Source organism: Pararge aegeria, chromosome 5 (assembly GCF_905163445.1).
Source record: "Pararge aegeria chromosome 5, ilParAegt1.1, whole genome shotgun sequence".
Lineage (NCBI taxonomy): Eukaryota > Metazoa > Arthropoda > Insecta > Lepidoptera > Nymphalidae > Pararge > Pararge aegeria.
The window spans coordinates 17,081,415-17,100,569 of record NC_053184.1 but is presented as its reverse complement, the minus strand read 5'-3'; the positions used below and the strand labels follow the sequence as shown (position 1 = coordinate 17,100,569).

The window sequence follows — 19,155 nt, the reverse complement described above, 5'->3', positions numbered from 1 at the left end:
ATAATGTTCTCAAAGGTGTGTGGAGTCCACCAATCCGCACTGGGCCATCGCGGTGGAATACATTGTGGCAGGTGACCACGTGCCCTGTGGGCCAGTGGGTTGGTAATGGGTTGATATGATGATAAGACGATTACCGAAAATCATAATATTCGGGATTACTTCAATAATAATTAATTATTGATGGGCATAGCCGAATCTCTTAGGGTGTTTGTACCAAGATAGTATTTATTTTGTACATAGTGAGATATAAAATATTGATAGATTTATTTTAAGATAAATAATAATTTAATTAAAATATGTTCTTGATACCCTGATCTCTTTATATGAAGTATTGTGGTTATCTAACTGTATAGGTTATGTGTAAATTACAAAATAAAACTTACCAAAAGTAATGTCATTTATTTTTCCTTTATTATTTTCTTCTTACATAATACGATTTGTCCTACACTTAATATGGTACAAAAATAGTCAAATAATACAAACTAAATACGTGATGTTGGGCTTAAACATAATAATTATAATTCAGTCATGTTTTCTTTCTCCTCATTTTTCTTTTAGCTTCGTCTGTGATTTTCCTGAAAGTAAAAAAAAAATAAAAAAAAAATAGAATAGGTTAGGTTAGGTTAGCTTATTTTAGCGTTTTTATCTTTTAGCTAAGTTAATAAAGGTCGTTGTAAATTAAGCGAGTAGATAAGTCAGTAAAACTAATTAAATTAATCCATCCTAGCATTTGTGTGACAATAGGAAAATTAAACGTTCTTCCTGTAGAAAATGTTCGCTTTTCAGTTCCAATTTTCTGAATTTATTTAGGTAGCTTCAATGGAAGAGTATAAATAAAATAGGTACTGCTTTTGACACATGACTGCAATCATATTAAGATCATTAAAGATAAATAAAGATAACCAAGTCATCTACATCGTAAACTTTCTGGAAGACTGAGAAGGATGACCAGCGAAATGGTTGTGTATGATCCAGGTCATAATTTAATTCGAAATTGCCTACTTGCCTACTGAATGTACCGTACCGTACTTAAACGTCTTTAGATTACATTGACACATAGAAGTTTGTGTCAAACGTCTTTAGTTTATATTGGCACATAGAAGTTTGTGTCAAACGGCTTTAGATTATATTGGCACATAGAAATTTGTGTCAAACGTCTTGAGATCATATTGGCACAAAGAAGTTTGTGTCAAACGTCTTTAGATTATATTGGCATATAGAAGTTTGTGTTAAACGTCTTTAGATTGTATTGGCATATTAAAGTTTGTGTGAAACGGATTTAGATTATATTGGCACATAGAAGTTTGTGTGAAACGGATTTAGATTATATTGGCACATAGAAGTTTGACATCATGACATCATGACAGGACGCCCACCACTGCTGGACTTAGGTATTTTCTAGGGATTTCCACACGTTACGGTTTTATGCCGCTTGCATTCCCGCAACACGTTTTTTGACGTATATGCGTTTCCATGCCTTGTGGTGACGGCAGATCAGGATAAAGTTGTCTTACGAGGGGACTGAGGAATATGACGGAAAACGGACAGCAGTGTCCCCTGTGCTACTACTATGTGTAAACAACGTTTATATAACGTGTAAATATAAACGAAATGATACTTCACAGGCTTTAGACGTACATTTTGTACGGTCTCTGCGACTTATCAGTGAAACCGAAAACCTTATATTTTTCAGTAAAGAACTGCCATAGTTTTTACTGAAATAAATTAGATACAGCCCAAACATCACATGCAAAATTAAAATCATGTGACTCCTGTCACTTTATTAGGTACGCGTTGCGGAGCGTAGGTACTATGCGCGTGTCGGTCTTTTATCTTCAATAGGGTTGTTTTGAATTAGTTTTTTGAAAAATAAATGTTTCTTTTGATTTTATATTTTTACAGGATGATTCCTTATGAATTTATAAGGATGCATAAGGATGATATACTTATGCATCCTTCAAAATTATTTATTCGTAACGTAATTCGGTTACATGTTGTATACTGTGACCACCAACCCCACCTGTCAAGCGTGGTGATTATGGGCAAACCCTTCCTTGCGAGAGGTGTTTAGTCCAGCAGTAGACTGTTATAGGCTATTGATGAACCACCTTTGAGGTCGCCACTCCAGCTCCGTGGGACCCCAATGTCCCTAGATCATCCGAGCTATATTTATTTCCTTATCCTAAGGTTGCCTGGAAGAGATCGCTACAAAGCGATAAGGCCGCCTTTTGTATACTTCTTCTGTCTGTGTTTTCTTTTATTCTTTTTTTGTATTTTTATTTGTGTGCAAATAAAGAGTATAAATAAAATAAATAAATAAGGACAATACTTACCAAAATATATCCTATACACTTGGTTGAATGGCATTTCGATTGCTACTGTGGCCAAAATTGATATTAGAAACACTGCCGCCATTTCTGGGACGTGGAACTGAAATTAAATAACATAAGTAATTTTAAAAAGGATCCTCGTTCATCATCTTTCATCATCCACGTTTACATTTCCCACTGCTCAGAACAAGACACTTCTATCTTACAAGAGGATCTATTGTTATAAATAAACTAGCGGACCCCAGCGCCATCTGTCGGGCGCCAGCTATCAGATGTGAATCTAAACCATCCAGGGCGCCACCCAAATGAATACCTAAAAACTCACTCAAATCGGTCTAGCTGTTCAGGAGAAGTTCAGTGACATATACACGCACACAAGAAATTATAAATTTTATTTTAAATTTTTAATTGTTAAAATTTCTCACTATTTGCTCGTTGTGTAATTTTACCTGTATAATTGGGGGAGGCTGACTACTGAAACACAGTTTATACTAGTTCAGTAGTCAATTGACAATTGGATTGTTTTACAATTACACATAGGTATTTTGCAATGTATACCTATATAATATATATATTGATATATATATATATATAAAGATAAATAAATAAATAAAAAAATTTATTTGCAAGAAGTATTCTAAAATGTGGGTACATTGTTTACGCGTTCAAAGAGGTTTCGTGAAATGAAAATGATTTGATCTGTTAAGCCCTCAATTCCATATTGTAGCAGCGGGGTGGGTCAATGGTCTAATTCCGTATCTCGTTTAAAGAAGTACGTGTCCCGCGAGTTATTAGGCGGAGTATGATGATGTTTAGTAATAACCTGGGACCTGAGCATTACGGGAAACCAAACGAAAAGGAAAGTCCCGACCTGTCCTGGTTAATAGGTCAATTTAGTTTTCTTACTACAAGTTTGCCCTAGACTGCAACTCACCAGCTGGTAAGAAATGATGCAGCGTAAGATGCTGGCAGGCTAACCTGTTAGGGGTATGGCAGTTATATTAAACCCATATTCCCGATCGGTTTCTACGCTAAATGTTACCCGAACGCCAAATCGCTTTGTGGCACATCTTTGTCGGTATGGTGGTTACCAAAGCCTTCCGCTAGGCCAGATCAGAGAAAATTCAGAAATGATTAATTTGCAAATTGCTTCCGCCGGGGATGTACCCGGGAAATCTCACTTAAAACCACTTGCTCACCTCTGCGCCATGAGTTAGGTCGTCAAAGGTATGCTTTTATATTGTGAAAATCAAGCTTAATTTGCTATACTCCGCGAACAGCATGACTGACTTTACAATGAATAATTGTTAAGTGACAATTATTCATTGTAAAGTCCACATCTCCTGAGGATGCTCCGGTTTCGGAGCGAAACGTGCGTGGAGGGTACATGGCCGATGATACACCAGATTCAACAGATTCTTCTGCTGTTCGCGGAGTATAGCAAATTAAGCTTGATTTTCATATTATATTATGGAGGTATGCTTTTGTTTAATTTATACATGCATGTCGGCTGTAACCACTATTACAAGTATCATTTAGTGAAAAGGGAGATTTTTAAGATTTTGTCCACTTATCCAAAGTGTGAACGTTTTCTTAAGTGGGCCTTGAGTCGTAATTCAATTATATGTTTTTTTTACAAAAATGCTCTTGTCCTCGTTCAAGTTAAACTTCGATCATTATTGATCGAAGGTTAAAATATTTATAGAGGCCGGTTAAAAAAGGTTTTAGTTGGTATATCTGCATTGTTAACTTCCGCACTTCGAAGATTAGGTACCTACTTTAAATTTTGTATAGAAGCTGGCGTTAATTTGCAGAAATCCATGATATATTATGAAAATTAAGCTTAATTTGCTATACCCCGCGAAAAGCAGGAGAATCTGTATGGTGTAATTTATAAATTAATATATTACACTTCTTCTGAGTAATATCAATTTTGCATGTCGTAGGTTAAATGCAAGGCGTAAACCTCCCTTTGCGTGGGCTAGATGGAAGACAAGGTATTCGGCAAATAACTTTTTTTCTCGTGCGTTCAATGCTTTCAACAGCAAATATTGTGAGACTGCGACATTTTTCATGTCGAAATTGGCACTTTTAGGAAATTTATTATGGCAAAATAAGTATTATAAGCTTTAAAGTTTTTGTTTTCCTTTTTTGTTTTGATTTAATTAAGTTGTGGAAACTTCATTGGTTTATGTGATATAAAAATATTACTGTTTGTTTCCCTTGAAAAGCTAAAATATAAATAAATTTCTACAATCCTTATACTCTACACCAAACAGATCTTCGGCTACTGCTGTACCCTCTGCGCACGTTTCGCTCCGAAACCGGAGTAACAGGAGGTTTTACAAAGAATAATTGTTAAGTCTTAACAATTATTCATTGTAAAGTCAACATCTCTTGAGGATAGCAAATTAAGCTTAATTTTCATAATGCGTACTTTAAACCGTAGTCGGTTGATGTGTATAGTGTATCTAATCTTTAATGCTGCCCAAGCTGCCTTGGATCAGCGTATCCTTGGTGAAAGAGGAGACCTGTGTCTCGCAAGCTAATAGTTTGCAGATGATTATATTTATAAAACTGTCTAATAGTTTTATGTACAATATCCTCAGAAAAACTCGCCAGATACATCCTACTATCTTAATAATATAATATTGTGCGAAAGTTGGTATGTTTGGTTGGGTGGATGTTTGTAACTCTTTCACGCAGAAACTACTGAACCAATTTGTATGAATTTTGGATTGGAGATAGTTTATACCCTAGAATTACACATGGGCTTATTATCCCGAGAAAATGTACGGTTCCCGCAGGATTCATGAAAAACCAAAAACCGCTTACAAAGCCGCGGGCAACGGCTTTTATTATTATAAATATACTATTGGTTGTGTTTTCATTTAGTTCTATTGCCCTCAAATATGGATTAAATATAAGATGCATTCTTCAGAAAAACGTGGAAGATTTCAAAACTCTTTGAGTGTCATATTAAACGGAGGTAAACTCTGTTCCGTGTTGCTATACTTTGGCAGGGAAACAAGTAAATTTAATCCCTCGTTAGTGGATATAGAGATTAAAAAAAAGTCTCTTGTCTATGCTAGCTTTACGATAGGATAGGTAGGTAAGTAGGATAGTAGGATGTATTTGGCGAATTCGATAATGCCGCCTAATTATATACAGTTTTCCTCTTCGTCAAATTTTATTTATCTTTGGTGTAGTGTAATTGACATTCATTCTTTCGTCAGCTCATTCATTCTTCTTTCAAAAAAGAAGTTAAAACTTACCAGTAACAGTGGCGTGTAGTGTTCCGAATGTCTCTGCACGCCCACGTTGTAGAAGAAGATGGGGAACTGGGTGAGGTACACGCCGTACGCGATCTTGTTGAAGAACTTGAACATCAACGACTCAACAAACCACGTGCCTATACCTGACAACACAATTAATTTTCTTAGGATCAAAAATACTTTTATGCTAATGCAGACTGTTTGGAAAATAGTCGTCATCATAATCGGGTTAAGGCCGTAGTCCACCACGCTGGCCCAGTGTTGATTGGTGTACTCCACATACCTTTGAGAACATTATGTAGAACTCTCTGGTATGCAGGTTTCCTCACGGCGATTTCCTTCAACTTTGAAGCAAGTGATATTTTATTTACTTAATACGCACATAGAAAAGTTAGAGGTGTGTGCTCGGTGCTGGGATTCGAACTCGGCCCCCCGAAAGTGAAGTCGAGCTCCTGCTTAATGCGCTATCACGACTTCCGCCGGGGAGGTACTTAAATAACTCCAAATCGTAAATTTGAGGGAGCACTGGAGATTGTGTTATAATTTGAAAGTGACCGTTTAAGCTCTGGTATAATTATACCAGGCTTCGAGGTACGGATGAAATTTGTGTCTACACCTTGAGGCCAGTGGCGTGCACAGGGTTTTTGACCAGGGTATGCATAAAGCAGGTACATGGCATAAAATGTGAAAATTGCCCTCTAACAAGAGTTATATATAAAATAATTTGGTTATGCAGTGCTTTTGTGCATGTATGAAGTGCACGCCACTGCTTGAGGCCATAGAAGGGGTATAGTCATATTAATGTATGAAAAACTCGACATATTATATACACGGTCACATTCATGTACACTTATGTCTATAAATTGTATATATAAATATATACTAGCTGACCCGTGCAACTTCGTTGCACCAAATCGGTTATTACCGGAATACACAAATAAAATTACATTTTCTAAAAATGAATCCTAGCTAGGTCGATTTATCGCCCCCGAAACCCCCTGTATACTAAATTTCATGAAAATCGCTGGAGCCGAGTCCGAGATTCCAATTAAATATATACAAGAATTGCTCGTTTAAAGATATAAGATATATATATATATTATGCATATATTATACGTATTTATTATGTTCTCCTCCTAAAGTTTTTGGCAACTCGTTTTTCTCGCACGTCCGTAGGTTGGCTGGTAGAAAATGCTTTAGCATTAAGTCCGCCTTTGGTAGAAATTTATTGCACAACCAAAAAAAAAAAGTTTTTTGGTTGTGCACTAAATTTCCGCCGGAAAGCCGCAGGATCAAATACTGCCGGTTCTGAATTTTTTAATTGCATTTTAATTTATAAATTTACTATTTTCCGCAAGACAAACAATTAAAAAAATATTATTAATTCAATATTTTACTGATATAATAACATAGCAAATATTCTTTGACGGCCGAATCGCGCAGTGGGCAGCGACCCTGCTTTCTGAGTCCAAGGCAGTGGGTTCGATTCCCACAACTGGAAAATGTTTGTGATATGAACATGATTGTTTTTCAGTGTCTGGGTGTTTATATGTATATTATAAAGTATTATATTCATAAAAATATTCATCAGCTATCTTAGTACCAATAACACAAGCTACGCTTACTTTGGGGCTAGATGGCGATGTGTGTATTGTCGTAGTATATTTATTATTTATTTATTATTCTTACCAGCATAATCATTACAAATGCACCAATGGGCGATGCACATGAACAAGCCCCACAGTATCGGCGTGAAGGCGGCGAACATAGCCGCGTCAAAATGCTCGTATTGGTAGCCCTCGAGGCCCTGCTGGTACGGGCTGACGATCGTGAACGCACCCAACGCGAAGCATACTGCCCAGACTAGTCTCACTTGGGTCTGGAAATGTAAGAGTAGTGTTACTATAGATTTCCAGTTACGACCATCTTATAGATTTCACAGTAAAACTCTGGGTTTTATAGAGAATTTCTGGATACAAAGTGACAATAACTACTTGACAACATGAAATAGATTTTGAACCACTAAAATTGGTCGTTTTTAATTATATTATACAATTTTTAATCCACTCATGTAGTCAGTCGCAAAGCGTCATATTTTCTTTAAGCGAATAATTGAGTGTAACAATTTTCGGCAACACCCGGCAATCCACAGGAAATATTCAAGAATAAATTATACGACTGAATAGGCTGTACAGTCTATGATCTTTGCCTGTCCGAACAGCGACACAGAGGGCATATCTAAAAATACAACAACAGCCTTTTCCTTCAGGCTTTACACAGATTAGCCATATACATGGTGAGTAAATAACAAGGCCTGTTAAAAGAACCTCAAATAAATATATGAAATGAAACACTAACAAGGCAGTTAATGAATAAATAGGTAAATAATGGTAAATTCAATAGGATATTATTTAAAAATTAAACCACTCTAATATACTCACGTTACTGAGATTAATGCGGGATTGTTTGGATTTAATGAAATATGCCATAATAACACCGATTAAATATATTGTGGCGCGATGCGTCGGCAGAATGTATGAATACCTCGCTGCGTCCAGTAGTTTCTGAACTCTGAAAATTAAAAAATACAAATATTATTTGTGACCTGAACTTGCACATGAAGGGTTCCTGCGTTATTAAAGAGAAGCCAAAACGCTAAAGCAATATTACAGTGTTGTCGAGGTCCGAAAGTGAGACAATTGCTTGAAGAGTATAGATTCAACCGCGCGACCAATGAGTATTCAATCGTAACGTTACCAAGCGGCAGTTCTTTTAAAGAAGATCAGAAATTAAAAGCAATCCTGGCAATTAAAAAAAACGTAGACTATAAAAACATACTAATATTCATACAACACTGTTGTCGCGCTATATGTTCGAAATTTAACCGAGAGAACATTAATGGATTTTCTTATTAATTTTCTAGAGAAAAAAAAAAATAATTTCAACAAAAATAATGTTACATTTGTTTTTGTTGAAATTAAAGTTTTTTTAGTTCATTTAGTTCATAAATGTGATATTTTGCATATTGTTTTTTCTAATGTTATTTGAATACTTGAGAAAAACGTGTTTACCCATGGGAAAATGGGACCCATTTTTTTAACTTTTGTTTATTTTGTTATTTGTTGAAGTATGAAGGGACGGACTGCCGTGTGGTGGTGGCCGTTGAGAATACAGTTGTCTCGTGGGTCACGTATGAGGCGACTACGGGAATATAACGGAGAGCGGGCAGCAGTGTCCTCTGTGCTACTACTACCAGCGTGGTGATCGTAGGAAAATCCTGTAGTTTAGTCTTTCGGTTATTATTAGGTTTTCGGTTTACCAGATAACTCTCAGAAACAGTACCTCTAAAGCATGTGAAGTATTATTTCGGTTTTCATTTACACGTTGTATATAAAAACATAGTTTCAAATTTAAACCGATCAGGAACTCATACATACTCGTAGATACAAAAGTACCAACCAAAAATACCTTCACTAACTTTGTCACAGTTGGTCAAAGTCGGATTCATATTGCTATTTAACATTTTCATTATAATACCTACGTATTGCGGTATAACCCAAAAGTTACTCAGTAAATACTATGTTTAAGGTATAACCACAAGATAGATAAATAATACAAGCAACGCCACTGTTTATTTTATTCTACTAGCACGTTGTGTTAACAAACTAATCCTCATGACTCAAATATTAGTTTTTTGTACAAATATAATAAATAATTGGACCCGGACGCTCTCGGTCAACAATATGGTATTTAACTCTTAACTCTTATTAAAATATTAGTAATAATTTGTGTTCACTCTCGATAATAGGTATAAAAAGATATACTTCAAGTATCGCAAAAACGAAATTCATAATTGTTATAAAAACAGAGTTCGATATTTTTGAGGGCGTAAATACCCGCAAAACGGAAATGAGTATAGAGTTAAGTGAAAACCACAGAATTAAGAACATATAGAACATTCATTCAGCCATTATAACATTATTACATGCAGTGCATTTTGTACAAAAACAGTAAAAACGCCCCGCGCACATCTCACTTCACACCCGTGGAAAGTTGCTAGCTCTCAAACTTTTTTTTTAATTTTCCCCATTTCATGGTAAACGTTTAGAACATTAGAGGTTAAAATAATACTGTCTACTGATAAAATGAAGTGACTAACTGCCTGTTCGAGAAGTACTACTAAGTGGATTGGTTTTTGGTTCTTCAATGTTAGTCGTGTCCGTATACACGTATCTATATTCTTAATTCTGTGGTGCAGGACACACAGAAGGCGTCTACACTGCGTCTGCGATGGCGGCAGAAAAGTTGATCAGTAAGAAACCACTAGCAATGAAAGCGTTTATTCGTCATAATTTTATATTTAAAAACAAGCAAACTATTTATGGGATAAATCTTTATATATATAATTTAACTGTACGTGTGTATGTCTCTGAACTCTTCCTAAAAAGCTGGACCGATTTGCATGATTTTTTTTTGTGCGTTTGGGTGGCACCCTGGATGGTTTAGGTCACAAATCAGCCCGACAGATGGCGCTGGGGTTCGCTAGTATTATGATTGAATGAATGAATGAATACACTTTTATTTTAAACCAAATAAAAACACAGTAAAATTATAAATAAAAATTTAACAGAAAGTATACAATATGGCGGCCTTATCGCTACATAGCGATCTCTTCCAGGCAACCAAAGGCGTTAAACACAGCTCAAGAAGAGAGAGGTGGTGCATATAAATGAACATATATATTTGCATATATACCTACATATAGATATATAATAATATAACGTTTATTATTCTGATTCATTTGTTTCTTTTTAGTAAAAAGATTCTTCTAGACTTAGCATGATACGTCTATAAATTCCAAATCAAAGATTCACCATTATACACCCTTTACCGGGTCCACCTACAGGGATCAAAAAGTCAATTATTCCGTTCCGTTGTCCACTACGCTGGCCTAGTGCGGTTTGGTAGAATTCCCACGCTTTTGAAAACGTTATGAAGAGCTTCCCGGCATGCAGGTTCTCACACTATATTTACCTTCACCTGTAATTCGCATAACTCTGAAAAGTTAAAGCTCGATAGATCTCAACTGTAGTCGTTTTTGAACGTATCTATTGTTTTTAGAATGTTAAGCTTACTTTGTTTTGTTTGATAAAATGATAACAAAGAGGATAAAGCGAGCGCTAAATAGCGGCGTCAAACTTGCGTCATAAGCGGTGTGAAAGGTTGCCCCCCAGCGATAGACCAATCACAAGAAGCGTACATTCGAGCAAGAGTAGTACTAAAGTTTCAGTGACAGATCTCGTCCGGGGAAGTTTTACCACTATTTCTGACGCGAAGCAGTATTGCTGTCTTCCGGTTTGAAGGGCGTGGTTGCCGGTGTAATTACGGGCCCATGAGGCTCAATACATTAAATTGATGTAAACAGGGTAGCAGGAAGAGTTCATTGCATGTCCTGGGAAGTGTTGCTCTGTGTATTCACGAGTGTTTGCATCAATCATAACAAATTTAAAAACAGAACATAAGAAGAACGGGTTAGAGAATGTCTCGTGGTTGTTTGCACGCAGGACGCAAACTTATACGCCGCCAAGCACGCAGAAACAAAGACGAAGTGACGCTCGCTTTATTCTCTTTATTATCGTTTTATAAAACAAAACAAATAGGAATTATTTTGATTTGTGTATTATTTTTACGGACTGAACATTCCGACCGATTACATTGTTTGTATAGTATGTTGTGATTTAGGATTTAGTGAATTAATTATATGATATTTGCCGGACATGTTGGCAGAGACCAGCGACACGTGAGACAATATTTGTTGTAGCATCTGTGATGTTACCATTTATTTATTAAAGCTTTATAATGGTCCTGTTTACAGAACTGATTTTGGTCGGTTCTCATATTATAAAGGTAATTTTTGAAGTTAATGTCTCATGAAGTTTTCATAAAGAGGAGAATACAAACACTAAGTACGTGGTGTAGAGTAATTGCGTCATAAAATTGTATTTATCGACTTAAGCAAAATTACCACTCGAATATGGATTGTTTCCTTTGGGCCTAACTGCAAAAATACCTATCTATCTAATACCTTTAAACTAGTAATTCTTGTATATATGTATCAACATATATTTATCTGAATCTCAGAAACGGCTCCAACAATTATCCTGAAATTTAGTGTGCAGGGGTTACGGGGCGCTATATTGTTCTAGGTTTCATTTTTGGAAAACTTAGTTTTATTCGTTTTTTCAGGCAATGCAAAACTGATAAAAACAAAATTTGGTCATCCACGTGCTATCATTTTTGACAGACAATCTCTGAAATCGAGGAGAAGATAAAAAATGCGTTGCAATTGAATACTTACGAAATTCCATAATACACGAACATGCTGATGTCGTACCACTGGATCGCGAGGTATCTGAGAATAGTAGACGCTGTGGCGACGCCCAGTATCAGGGTTAATCCCAGGGTCCTGAACTTCCACAGCACTAACATGAGAGGCAGCGTGGCCACGTAGAGTTGCATGTCCATGCCGATTTGGTGTGTGTGGGTTAAGCACTGAGAAGTTAAAGCACATTTTTTGACGTTTAATGAATGAATGAATACACTTATTGTACACCAAAGAAAAAAGTATATACAGAGATATAAACTTAGAGCAAGAGAGTACAATTTGGTGGCCTTATCCCTACATAAAAAAACGTAGAAAAGAGATTGGTGGTGCAATAAATAAATATATATCACATATTAATGCAAATAAGATATAAAAATACATTAATGTCGATTGATTTAGGATAGTATTATTATAGTAAGTAGGAATTAGTGTTCGGGTGTGACAAATTGTTGTCCTATAATTGCTGTAAGTCCCGCCTATGCGTGACCACACCATATGAAAAAACATTTACGGGTAAACAATAAAATAAAAACTATTGATTTCACTACTGGTCAAATCAAGGAACGAATTGTGTTCCCTTCAAGTAAAAATTACCAGCTAACTGCATTTCAAACGCACGATAATTATTATATAATCCTTACAAATATTTTAAAAGTGAAAGTGCGTTTGTCTATTTGTTTGTTGGTTTTCCTTCCTTCTCACCCTAACCAAGCGACGTTTAATAGAAATTTAAATAAAAAAGGGGACACTTTTACGTTTTATACTAGTCATGCTTTTTATAAATAATCATCATCAACTCAAAAGTCAGGCTATCTTTATGTGAGGAAAGACCTATGCACACCTTAAGGCAACATCACATAATATTAGATTAGAAAAATCACCTGATGTTGCCTGAAGATATGTTGTAGCGGAAGAGTTTGTTTGTTTTGAAAGCGATGTTCTCAGGAACTACGGGTTCGATTTTAAAAGTTATTTCAGTGTTCGATAGCCTATTTATCGAGGAAGCCTTCAGGCTATATATAATCACGCTAAGATCAATAGAAGCATAGCACTAATCCTGAATGTTACAAATCGGAGTTTTTTTTTCTTTTGAGAGCTTCCGCTGCGTAAACGGTTAAATTATCGATAAAATCATGTATGACAAAGTTATTCCCCTTTCAAAGTTTTAAAAAACTACGTAGACAGCATACGTCTATCTTTTAAGGTTGACTTATACTCGGACGAAGTCGCAAGATACCGCTTATAGTCAGAGTTAAAGTCAACGTCAACGAGTCAAGGGTACGCATAAAGCAGATACATTGCATACAATTTCTCTCTAATATAAGCTATATAAAATAATTTGGGTAGGCAGTGCTTTTGTGCGTGTATGAAGTGCTCGCCACTGACCATCAGCCCACCAAGACTCATTGGATCAGTGTTGAAACAATATTGTAATACCGCGTCATAGATAGTAGTTCTACGCACTATAACATTATCTCTTATGAGAGAAAAAGGCCTGTATATAGTCATATCGCTGATAAATTAAATTTAAAAAAAAACCTAGATACTAATTTACGTCATTGATATGCCTTTAATATAGAGACCGCTATGGAGTATAGATTACACTGAGAGTTTTCCCGAGTAGACGATAAATAATCTCCGAAAATAATGTGAAATGAAATATTTAGGGTTAAGGGGTTAGGTTAGCTTGACCCAGTAAAATACCCTTGTGGGAGGCGCACCCGATACCTTTTGTTGAGATTTGCTCCCTGACGATGCGGTATTTACTAAATATTATTTTGATCCCTTGCTTAGGGAATTATAATACAAAATCGTATTATCTTTAATATTCATGGGAGCCTGGTACCTGATTACAACCACACTAATGCATTCGATGGACCTTGCTTTGGATTAGCCGATAGAATTTATTATTATAGTGAAGCGGTGATAGCCCAGTGGTTAGAATTTCGAATACACACACCGCCATCTAGCCCCAAAGTAAGCGTAGATAGTGTTATGGGTACTAAGATGACAGATAACATACATACTTATAATATGCAAATAAGCACCCAGACACTGAAAACCGATTCAGTTGTGGGACTCGAACCCACAGCCTTGATTCAGAACTACGACTCGACTATATTCTTCATTCTAGCTACTGGCAATGGGCCGGGCACATAGCTCAGAGAACCGATGGACGTTGGGACCAAAAGATCTATTATATGGAATGGCGACCGTGTACAGGCACTCGTAGCGTTGGTCGGTCCAACGTGGTTGACAGAGGACATTAAACGAGTTTCTCGTAGCCGACATTAAGCGGCCCCGGACCGTGGCTTTGGAACACCCTACAAACGTCGACGTCAATCGATTGAAGTGATATTGATGATGATGAAGATGAGGTGATAGCATACTTTCCTCTCTATCATTCAAGATTATCGTAGTCTTTCAAGAATAAAAATATAGAAGAAAGAGAATTTGAACTGTGGCAGGTTAGATGATGCATTAATTACCGAGATATCTTACCGTATCACTTAACCTACATTCATTCATCTCATATCAGTAATTGGGGCGCACTGACTTGAACACAATGATCTCCAAAGTGCGAGTTCAGCAAAAACGTGCACTTCGCATAGTAGCATATCTTCATTACAAAAAATATGTATATATAACAAGATTCAACGGTCATGTCTGATGCACAACTGTTTATCAGATCCAAAAATTCTTTATTCATGAAGGCCCAGTTTATAAGCACTTTTGAAACGTCAAGTCAGTCTGCTTGTAGTGACTACCACCGGTTCGGAAGGCAGATTCCACCGAGAAGAGCCGGCAGGAAACTCAGCAGATTGCTCTTTTTCAACATAATTTTATAGTTTACAATGTTTTAAATTTTCTATCTTTTGAGAGATGAGAGCGAAGCCTGCTTCCAAGCAGCCTTGTCTTTAAGAATTTCATCAATTTTAAAGCAATCACGATTTATAAAAATGTGTTTGAACACATTGTTTAAGCTTTTGGCTTTTGGTCCAAAATAACCTGGGGAATCGTATCATATCAAATTATATTCAGATTTAAAAATCTTTATTCACGTACGCCTATCACAGGCACTTATGAAGCATTCTGATGTTTAGAATTGTGAGGTGATGGTGATAACTACGTTCATTACCTTAAAGCTATCCAAACTCGCGCCTTCTAACGCGCTAACAACAAACTTAGTCGGGTTATTCTTTTTTGTTATCACCATCATCACAGTCAATTAATATTTAGCTATGAAAGAGAGCAATTCACAGCCAATATTTCTATAAGCTTACGTTTTATATAAATTTTGAATTTATTGAGAGACATCTCAGAGAATTATTTCGGTAATTTGTTATAACAAAGCATACAATTTGCCTAAAACGGCAATATTTTCGTTTCTAAATTCCAAGGTCCTGCATACTATATAGTTATATATAGTCGAAGCGGTCGCCACATTACAGAACTAGATGGCGCCACAAAAATCCTGCATCGCGCTAGCGAAGTGTTCACAAAGAATGCCTATATATACAACTTCCAAAAATGAATGTTCAGAGTACACACACGCAACAAACACAGAGTCTTCGCCGGCGAAGACGGTCGCCATTCCAGCACTTTGATTTCCTAACGTCCATCGGTACTCCGAGCTGTGCCGAGTATACTATTATAACTTTTAATAAACTCTGTGAGTCTCTTAAACCGTTTCCAAGTGGGCAAACTCACAAGTATTTTCTAGTGTTTAATATCTGGGTGACATACATGCAACGCGGCATTAGTTATATAACGCCATGGGAACTATTTCAATAATTACTACTCAATGAGTAGGTATTGTTCAATGAAGTGTATTGTTAGATAATAAATAGCATTCTTGTACTTGGTGAATTCAATTCGCTAGATTTTCGGAAGGTCAGCGTAAAAGTGACTCCTAAAAATATAATTCTTTAAATCGCTTATAAACTTAACCAAGCTGTATGCATTACGTTTGAAATTCGCTGAAAATCTTGGCGACATAATCGTTCAGCAATGCAATTACTAGTCAAATTATGAGTATTTTATTGATGGGTACCGTTAAAATGTATGTTATGTTGTCCCGGCTAAGTTTTTTTCGTCTAAATTTGATGTCGGGTCTTCTTAGACCAGTGCGCGTTTGGAACCCTCCTAGTTTTAGTTTTAAGTTAACGAATGCAGTTATCACCATCACCGTTAGGTGTAAGCGTTCATAGATCTAACATGTTGTTTTTTTTAAAAACAGGTTATTCTACCTTCAAATATAGTAAAAATGTGTTTATTTTAATATTAATTATATGAAGGTAAAAATGTAATAGGAATACGGTCTAAATGTTTTTAGTGCGAAACAAAATTCCATTTTCTTTTTAAATAAACTTTAGATTGTAGATCTAAAATCTAATCAAGCTTTATAACTGTTAAGAGGGGTTATCGACAAGTCCATCGATAAGTTCCGGGAAAAAAAGTTTTTGTCAACCTCCCGCGATAGTATTCATGGGCTAACTTTGGAGTTAAAAAAAGAAAATAAAGGTAGTAGGTATAGATCATATTAGGTTGAAAAACTCACCATCTCCTCAAAGCCGAAGTAATTGTGTATGAATAGGAAACTCTTCCACATGTTCTTTTCACAGACTCGACTGTGCTCCTCCACCACTAAGTTCCACTGGGGGCCATTATTGACGTCAGGAAGGATGTAGGTGCAAAACAGCATTAAACTTAGAAACATCGGGAACAGTCTAGAAAAAAAAGTGTTCATTAAAAACTAACTTGAGAATGAATAGAAGTTTCAAGTGAAGATGATGAAGAACATTTTATTGCACGCAAAACGGAACGTAGCAAAAAAAATAGGCATGCAAAGATGGTCTTATTGCTGCAAGAAATCTAAATTCATACAAACTTTTGTATGAAAAAATCTGCAAAAGTGCGGTCAGAACTTGATAACATTATAAGTGCGTAAGTTGACCGATGATATCCTGCATCGAACCTGACCTTAGCCTGCATTTTTATGTACTTACAGGTATAATTGCATTACAGCTAACTAATTAAAGATGGCTAATTAACTTGCAGTGGGCCAAAAATAAAAAGGTTTGATGAGTTCTTGTGTGTTGGTTCTAAGAACGCGGTATATGACACAATATCTCCTTTGGTTCCTAAGTCTGGCTTCTATTTGTACAAAATGTTTGCAGACTACTCTTTTCGAACGACCTGTATTATATGCAATTTTTTGTTATTGACCACCCCGAAGTCACTTTTGTTTATTTATTGTATGGAAAAGTGACGTTTGACAGCGGCGATAGCAAGATTAACGCCTGTCGGAAGCCTGTCGCCAGATACTTAACCACCCTGCCGGTCTGAAAGGGCCAGATACGTAACCACCCTGCCGGTCTGAAAGGGCCAGATACGTAACCACCCTGCCGGTCTGAAAGGGCCAGATACGTAACTACCCTGCCAGTCTGAGAGGGCCAGATACGTAACCACCCTGCCGGTCTGAAAGGGCCAGATACGTAACCACCCTGCCGGTCTGAAAGGGCCAGATACGTAACCACCCTGCCGGTCTGAAAGGGCCAGATACGTAACCACCCTGCCGGTCTAAAAGGACCTTGATGACGGTGTGGTTTCAGGCACATGAGGCTTAACACCTACGCCTCAGGTTGTGGACACATGACGGCACGTTGCAAGACGTGTGGACGTTTGGGGGTCGTTGGTACTCGCGTCCGTAGGAATTACCGAAATTAGGTTTTAACCCTTGTTACCCTACACATGGCCCCTGGGTGGTGCTAAACGAGTATCATTTTCTTAGGTGGTAGGCTTCGGCCGTGGCTAGAATTACCACCCTGCGAGCAAAACCGCGCCGCAAAATGACTGATTGTGTCAGTTGACTGATGCGATTTGTCGTGTTCCGGAACGATGCTCGTAGTAGCTTATCTAAAGGGGATGGGTATGTACAGTTGCGTTGCGTTTAATGACAGGATCCGATCCACGGGGTAACTACACTGGACGCCTCGATTTGGAGGCTAGCGGGATCCGAAGCACGGTGCACCGCTGGCCGACCGCAGGTAGTAGGGGGCCCAACTAATAGGTTCGTCACCTATGAAAGGCTGCCCCGCCAACTAGCGAAAAATCCTGGGATGGCTTCCATCGTGCTGGTTGACGACCAGAGAGAGGGCCCGATGGTGATTCCCAGGGGGGTTCGGGCGTCCCCGCAGTCTCCAGTCGAGTCTTCCTTTTAGTGTGGTATCTTCGTGGATTGAGGAGTCTACAAACGTCGCGCCTCGTACAACTGCCATCCCTTTTCCTATTCACCCTTTACATCAAATGACACGCAAAATGAAGAAAAGTAAGTATACACAGCGGTTGCACCTCCTCTCCTTAAAAGTGCATTTCTCAAATATAAGAGGAATACACTCTAATCTCTGTGCAGTCCACCATCATCTGGAGACTGAGAGGCCGCATTTACTTTTTCTTACGGAGACACAAATTGGGGTTCCAACAGATGTAGCGTATCTTCAGTACCCAGGGTATTCACTTGAGCATAATTTTAAACCTCGTGCCGGGGTCTGTATGTTCGCACGTAATGACGTCTGTTGCCGGCGTCTCCGTAACTTGGAGGTACCCAACTTCTCAATCATGTGGTGTCTATTGGATACAGGTACGGATCAGATTGTTTACGCCTGTACTTATCGCTCACATAGTGGTGACCAGGAGACGACGCGGATGTTTCAGTATCTCAGTGAAACGGCTGACACCGTACAGCGTCGGTATCCGACTGCCCAAATGGTTTTTCTGGGTGACTTTAACGCTCACCACCAGGACTGGCTATTCCCATACCAGAACACCGACCACGCCGGGAGAGAGGCGCTTAAATTTGCCTTATCGCTAGATCTCTCTCAGCTAGTCCAAGAGGCAACACGGGTACCTGATATCGACGGCCACACACCTAATTGCCTAGACCTTCTGCTGACTACCGACCCAGACCGTTTTTCAGTATCAGTTAGAGCTCCCTTGGGCACTTCTGATCACTGTTTGGTTAGGTCAGTGTCAAACTATCACCCCCTGGACTCCGGTTCTACTGGAATCAGACGGGTGTGGCGATACAAGTCAGCAGATTGGGACGAGATGCGGCATTTTTTTGCATCTTTTCCTTGGCGGCAAGTATGCTTCTCGTCTAATG

At 37.7% G+C, this 19,155-nt stretch overlaps 1 protein-coding gene across 1 annotated transcript in view; it reads right to left on the bottom strand.

Annotated features, from left to right (window-relative positions):
- Positions 1-379: 379 nt before the first annotated feature.
- The window catches only part of LOC120623775 (nose resistant to fluoxetine protein 6-like), a 51,928-nt gene continuing 33,152 nt past the window's right edge, over positions 380-19,155 (bottom strand). The window contains exons 6-12 of the mRNA XM_039889999.1: positions 16,552-16,720; positions 11,964-12,157; positions 8,047-8,176; positions 7,295-7,484; positions 5,606-5,748; positions 2,334-2,430; positions 380-575 (exon numbers count right to left, since the gene is read on the bottom strand). Coding sequence (XP_039745933.1) covers positions 544-575; positions 2,334-2,430; positions 5,606-5,748; positions 7,295-7,484; positions 8,047-8,176; positions 11,964-12,157; positions 16,552-16,720 — 955 coding nt within the window. The 3' untranslated portion in view covers positions 380-543. The remainder of the gene's footprint in view (positions 576-2,333; positions 2,431-5,605; positions 5,749-7,294; positions 7,485-8,046; positions 8,177-11,963; positions 12,158-16,551; positions 16,721-19,155) is intronic.